The sequence below is a fragment of the Pinus tabuliformis genome, chromosome 5_2, assembly GCF_031772625.1.
Source record: "Pinus tabuliformis cultivar Carrire ecotype Pingquan chromosome 5_2, CPIR1, whole genome shotgun sequence".
NCBI lineage: Eukaryota > Viridiplantae > Streptophyta > Pinopsida > Pinales > Pinaceae > Pinus > Pinus tabuliformis.
This window is the reverse complement of record NC_142306.1, coordinates 1,139,532,527-1,139,539,295: the sequence shown is the minus strand read 5'-3', so window position 1 is coordinate 1,139,539,295 and position 6,769 is coordinate 1,139,532,527. Positions and strand designations below refer to the sequence as shown.

Sequence of the window (6,769 nt, the reverse complement as noted above, 5' to 3'; positions counted from 1 at the left end):
AAACTTAGCCCTAGCCCTTGGTCTTATGCACTACCCACATGACTGCAAACGAGGGCTCCAACAGTGGGGGCAGGCGGTTAGCCCTAGCCCTTGGCCACATCGATGCCCATACAACCTTATCCTAGAGCAGAAGGAGCTAAATTCGGAGGGGGTGGGCAGTTGGCCCTGACTCCCAGCCATATTGCCACATATGACCATGCCGAGACAGAGAAAGAGGGTTAAATTGGTGGTTAGCCCTGACCCCTGGCCACATGGCTCAATATGACCCTAATTTGGCACTGAAGGGTTATTAGCGAATTTAAATAGGTGACAAAATGCAACTTTTGCGATGGGAAACTTATTGGTCCTAGGCGAAATTGTCTCTTGGCAAACTGTGAAAAGGGCAAAATTGTTGCGCAGTTAGTGAGTTTTGCCAATTTGCGGGACAAATAGTAGAGCTTGGCTTGGAGAAGCATATCTTGCTCATTTTTTAAACTTTTTTGAGCTCAAGAAGAGCCTAGATAGGGGTTTTTGAGTGTCCTGGACTCAATGGCATCCTTCATTTTCTGATTTGAGCACTATATGATGTAATTTTTGTAGAGTGAGGTTCTTTAGTGCTAAAGACAATCAGAGTTTTGCAACAAGTTGAAGGCATATTTGAGTATGGAGAGAGCCTAGTAAGAGGTTTTCCAGCCTTCTAGTTTCATCTGCAGCAGTTGTTACTTCAGCAGAGCATCTATTTTCAGTCTTTTCTCAATGTGCTCATGAGAGAAGCTCTTTTCAACACTTCATTGTGGAGTTGTTGTATGTTTATGTGCTTGGATTTCAGGTGGAGTACAAGGACTTGTTGTGAGAGTGTCCTTTTTCTGTTGGCCATCATGACTTACTGTAGGGAGTCATATTTTTGAGTGAGAATTATTTGTAGGAGAATGTTTCTTTGTAGGAGAAACAAGCCACTCTTGTGTCAACAATTTGTGATGTACTCATTTGTTGTTGAAATCAATATAGCAGGCCTAGTCATTGGAGTAGGGCCCAAAGACGTAGCCTAGGAGGGGTGAACTCTGTTATCAAATTTTGGTTTCTTCTCTTCATGTTTATCATCTTGAGTTGCATGTGAATTTGTTTCTCTTTTAAGTTCATGTGAAAATTTAACTCACCATCTTGAAGAGGTTGTGAAACTTATTTTAACTTTAAAGTCCCATTTTTGTAACTTGTAAAGTGTTAAAGAATGATTAGTTTTTAGTGGGGAGTGTTGTTCTCCCATTTCTAGATCAGGTGGTATCAGAGTTGGTTCTAACCAAGTTGCAAGTATGGGCAAGAAACTGAAGCGTGAAAGACTCCAAGAGTTGGAGGAGATTAATCTATCTCTTAGAATGAAGAATGTTGAGCTAAGAAATTGCTTGAAGTTGTAGAAGAGGAGAAAAGGTGAATGTGCCTACAATTGTAGCATGTAGTGGATGAATAAACTGGTGAGATTTCCATCCCTAAAGCAACAAAGAATCCCTCCAAGATGAATCCAATTTGTGGGCATGGTCTGAACATAGGATATGGATCATATGTTGAGAATGATGCTTGCAATTTTTGTCAGCATCTTAAAGATTCTCCCTATGTGCCAATTGGTAAAATTGGTTGGCTAGAGTCATCATCCACTTCGTCATCAACATCTGAAATAGAAAAGATGGATGATATGCCAAAGGAGGTAATTCGTGTTTCTAGTTCTATTCCTTCAACTAATGTTGATAACACATCTTTTGCAGCCTTTGAAAAACATACCAAGGGTATTGGTATGAAGCTTTTAACTCAGATGGGTTATGATGGAAGAGGCCTTAGAGTCAATGTCCAAGGTATTATTAATCATATCGAGGTGAAGGAATGACCACGATATGAAGGATTGGGTTATGGCCATGGAGAAATTTGAGGGTGCTCTAAACTTGTTGAGGCAAAGAAATCATTAAGTGATGATATGTCACACCATGATGGTAGTGATAATGGAAAATTGTCTCCAAAGAGAGATGAATGTTCCAAGGGACATGCAAAGTCCAATTCTTCTCATCAAAGTCACAACCCAAAGGACATGTATAAGTGTCATGGGGATTCCAAAAATGTTGGTGATTTTGATTATTTATGGAAAATGTTTCCTTTCACATTTTGTGATGCATCTGACCATAGTGTGGTTTATTGTGAGCAACGTAAGGTGATGGTCAAAAGAATGGAACAAATCCTTGGGACAAGGCATGAGGAACCTCTCTCAGTTATGAAGACTTCCTTCTCAATAGGCAAGCGTAAGCATTTTTGTACCCATTGTAACATGAATGGGCACTAGATTGAAAAGTGTTGGAAACTCCATCTGGAACTTCATCCCAAGAAGGACAAAGAGGTCATATGATCCCTTGCAAAGAAATTAACATGTGGCAAAGTGGAAATTAATGTATTTCTTGAAGCAGCCTTCGAAGCAGAGTGGGTGCAAAAAGAGAAACCATAAGCCTGGTTAGGCAAAGAATGGGTAGACTATTTTGTATAGTTTTCTTTCTTCCTAAAATTGTAATTACTCGTTGTATATTTATGTTTGGGTACTTTGTAAAGTGAATTCATGTACAATCACTTATCTGCAACAAGTGTGTTTTATTTGGCATGTTATGATATTTTGGCTCGACAATGAGTCCATTTGTTTGGGACTTTTGGGATGAGCATTTACATGTCATCGAGTATGCCTACAGTTGTGTCAAGCACTCACTTATACAAGTATTTTGATGTGAAGCTTGTTTGTGAATTTGATCTTTGGTAAAGATTATGCAGAAGATGACCATGGTAATGTGGACAAAGCTAAGCATGTCATTGAACAAATGCAACTAATGCATCTAAGAGTACAAGTGCATCTTGAGGACAACAAATCAAAGTACAAAGTGATGCATGGCAAGCATAGTTGCTTATGATTTCTAGGTGGAAAATCAAGTTTGGTTTCAACAAAGAGAGACTTCAAGGTGAATTTTTTTTGAGCCAAAAAAAGATGGTTTTGGAGAGAATGCTATATTCCATCCATTGAAGTTTTTGTTCCTTCATGTTTAGAATAATTGCAACAAGCTGCAATTCTTGTCAAGAATATAAGGACTTCACACAAAGGCAAGGTGGAGTACCTTGATTGAAGCTCTAAGGCACCATTTCAAACAGAACAAGAAGGATTGAGACCAGGAAAGTTAATGAGATTTTTTCCTCACTTACTTGTTGAGTGGAGATAGACTTTTGGAGGTCCAAAAATTCCTAGTGGGGAGGTATGATCCAGAGATTAAAAAAAAATAGGCTAAAAAATGAAGGTGCTCAAAATCTCCCAAAACCGACATCAAGTCGTAGTGTTGGTCTTCCTGATTCTAATGATGCTTGAATCACTTCAATTTGACATCGTATGAGGAAGTTATAGTATTCTAAAGTTTTTAACCAACAACTAAAAAGTCAATAGCAGGGTTGACTGGGCTACCGACTAGGCAATTCGTACAACTGACGTCATCAGCTAACTGTGTAGGGTACGGATGATGATGGACCAATCGGGTCTTGACACGTGACAAGTTTGTACAGGTTTCAAGTGCCTTGTTTTGATTGGTTGTTTTGGGTTTGAGGTGGCCCAATCAGAGGATGCCATGTGGCCCTCTATGGTTGGCTAAATTTTTTATATAAGGGTTGAATGGCTTCGACCTCTAAACCTCCTACAACGTGCAACAATGTTTTACCAACATACCATCACAATGGTTCTTAACCCATATAACTCTTCGAATATATTTACACTAAAGGCATTTTCTCTATGGACTTTCATGTCCAAACATTGTTCGCTGCAGCAAATCGGTGAGCTTTAATTTCGTCGTTCAATCCAATAGTATTTGACCATATGGTTCATCCCTGAAGCATAACCACACCGTTGTTGCTCTTCCATTTCGAAATGTTCACTGGGATATCACCGTTGTTGCTCTTCCATTTCGAAATGTTTGCCGAGATATCACCGTTGAAGTTGTTGTGGGGAGAAATTGATGCAACAGCGGGAGGGAGAGGCATTGCAACAATCGGGAGGGCGAGGAACAATGAGAGGGATTCTACAGATACAAATAGAGAGGGATATATGTAGAGGTTACACAATGAGGTTAGGTTACCCCTCTCTAAGTTTTGTGCCCTCCTGCTAAAATGAAGAAATAAGATGAGCTCAGTTCGATGAATGAGATCTCTGCCAACCATGATTCCTCTGCCGAGAGTCAATTCATGAGTCTTTGTCAATTATGTTAGTTCTTTGAGACAATATGGATGAGAAAGGCAAGTCATAAAGGGTCTGGGGTCTAAACAAGGAGTGTGGTCTGGTGTGATGCACCTCACGCATGCATTATTTGGGCTTGGCGGTAGCGATTCGACTCCCTTGCCACTCTAATCTCAGGGAAAATCACCACAAAACATCCACATTTATAATAATAATCATTGTGGATTGATTTATACTGATAGATATAGAGACACAAATTCGTTGTTGTGGGCGGGTGGAGTGAAGGAATTCACACATTAAGGAGCTGTGCTTTTATGATACACCAAAATGTTGGAGTGAGCACGATGTTCCTTACTACTTGTTGTCTACGCAACCTAAGTGAGGGACTGAAAGTCGTTTAGTGGGAATTACAAACTTCCATCAGCCTCTCCCTCAAGAGGATATCTGGAGGTGATTATCAACATATAGTAGATAAATTCTTTGACATAATTAAGCAACCAAGTAGGGAATTAAGGAAGGAAATATGAGGAGTATGCTATCTTGAAGGATTTTGGGCCTTGTCTTGTTGGGAAGAAATTGAGAGTCTGTACACACAATGAGTGAGAAAATATCAACATCTTATATTTCTTCCTATCTTCCAACTTAACATTTCCATCAATGCGACAAACCTCATAACCTCTCTCACTTAAATAGATAGTATTCCAGTAAGTCAAGAACTTTAGCCCATTGAGAAAATATCAACATCTTGTGTTTCTCAGCTTTCAAGTGCGTTAATAGCCTGTCTAGCAAACCAAATTTACCACACTGCTTAACCAACTACTCCACCGGTGGATATTCAAATGATTGATCAAACTATGACTACAAAAGATCAGGGTGGTTGCAATTATTTCACAATTGAATCATCAAATTGTTCAACTTTCCCTTTACACCGATGTCATTTTATGATTTATTGTGCAAAAAACCTCAAGTGTTTTGTTGACAACGATCTTGGATTTGCTTTTGGAGTTCTGTCATATCTGCATACAAAATTATCTCTTTTTTCCTAGGCAGGGACTACTCAACCTCTTCTTTCAACCTTCTGAGAAGAAATGGTCTAACGATCTAATGAAGCTTTGAAATTACTTGAACTCTTCTTTTCTCTTCAATTTCTTCTTGCCTCATCCCATTGCTTTGTTTCCCAGCTAGATCAAACCAAGATTCAAACTCTTCACGTGATGTGAATATTTGAGGCAAAATGAAATTCAGCAAGGACCAAAGTTCCGCCAAATTATTTTGTAGGGGCATTCCAGTCAAAAGAAACTTATTTTTGGCAAGTAAGGTTTTCAATTCGCTCAACAATTTACAGTTGGAGTTTTTTAATTGGTGTCCCTCATCAACAACTATATATTTCTAGTCACAGCGAGCCAAAGCCTTGCTATCATTCAAAACAACCTCATATGAAGTGACGATAACAGGGAATGTTGAACCCACCGTGTGAGGCATGTGGATTTTCCTCAGCTCTTATCACTCAATTTTGGAGCCTTGATATATTATAGCATTCATGCTTGGAACAAACATATTTATTTCATTCACCCAATTCGATAGAGTTGAAAGAGGAGCAACTATTAAAAAGGGCCTAAGCATGCCCATCCCCTTGAGATGAGCAAGGAGACCAATAGTCTGCACCTTATTTCCTAAACCCATTTGATATTCCAAAATTCCATCGAGCCCATTTTTCCACAGATAAATCAACCACTTTACGCCCTTAATTTGATAGGGCTTTAACCTTCCCCCGATCAATAGAGGAACAAGTTCCATTTGTTCTTTCCAGTTCCTCTCCTCCTCTATTAAATTATCAGAAGCTTGAACTGGGGTGCCTCCTATGCAATTCTCAGTCATAGCATTCATAGCATTTTTTGACTTTTTCTGTCTGATAAGAGTCTGCATTATTAGTCACCATCTTACGCTTTCGACCCCTACCACTTTTCTTCACCGCACTTGATTTTGCATTGCCATTCTCGCTTGGAATAAATGTGATGTCATCCATCTTCTCAAGCAGAAACTCTGAATAAAGTTGAGTATGGCTAAGAATCTCATCCAATTTGTTAAATAACACATGATCCATCTGTGAACTCCCATTGCTCAGTTGATTTTCCATTTCCTTCTTTTCTCGCTCAACTCGTTCTTCTTCTAGGCGTTTCTCCTCCATGGCCATATCCTCTGAAACTTCCAATGCTTCACCATGAACTGATAAATCATTATCCTCTGCATCAACAACTGGCACTTCACTTCTAGACATTCCCTCATCTTCTAAAACATATATAGGTGAATGTGCATCTCCTTTAAGACTTGTGGTTGAATCCTTCTCCATTTTTAAAATCATTCGTCAATACCAATCCGGCAATGGTCCAATCGCTTGATGGAGTGTTAAGCTCTTCACCAGGATTTCGCTCCTGTGTTCAATCACATTCATATTGCATGAGTTTGAAAGAGATGAAGTTGGGTACCAAGTCCAAGTGAAATTTTCACCCCTCAGACTTGGCACCTGAAATACACCCGCGCAAGGCACACTAAAAT

The 6,769-nt window shown here is 39.4% G+C and overlaps 1 protein-coding gene across 1 annotated transcript; it reads right to left on the bottom strand.

Annotated features, from left to right (window-relative positions):
• Positions 1-6,083: 6,083 nt before the first annotated feature.
• On the bottom strand, positions 6,084-6,563 carry LOC149163204 (uncharacterized). Its single transcript, XM_089435373.1, has one exon. It carries the CDS (start codon positions 6,561-6,563, stop codon positions 6,084-6,086), a length of 480 nt encoding a protein of 159 aa, XP_089291499.1.
• Positions 6,564-6,769: the final 206 nt, after the last annotated feature.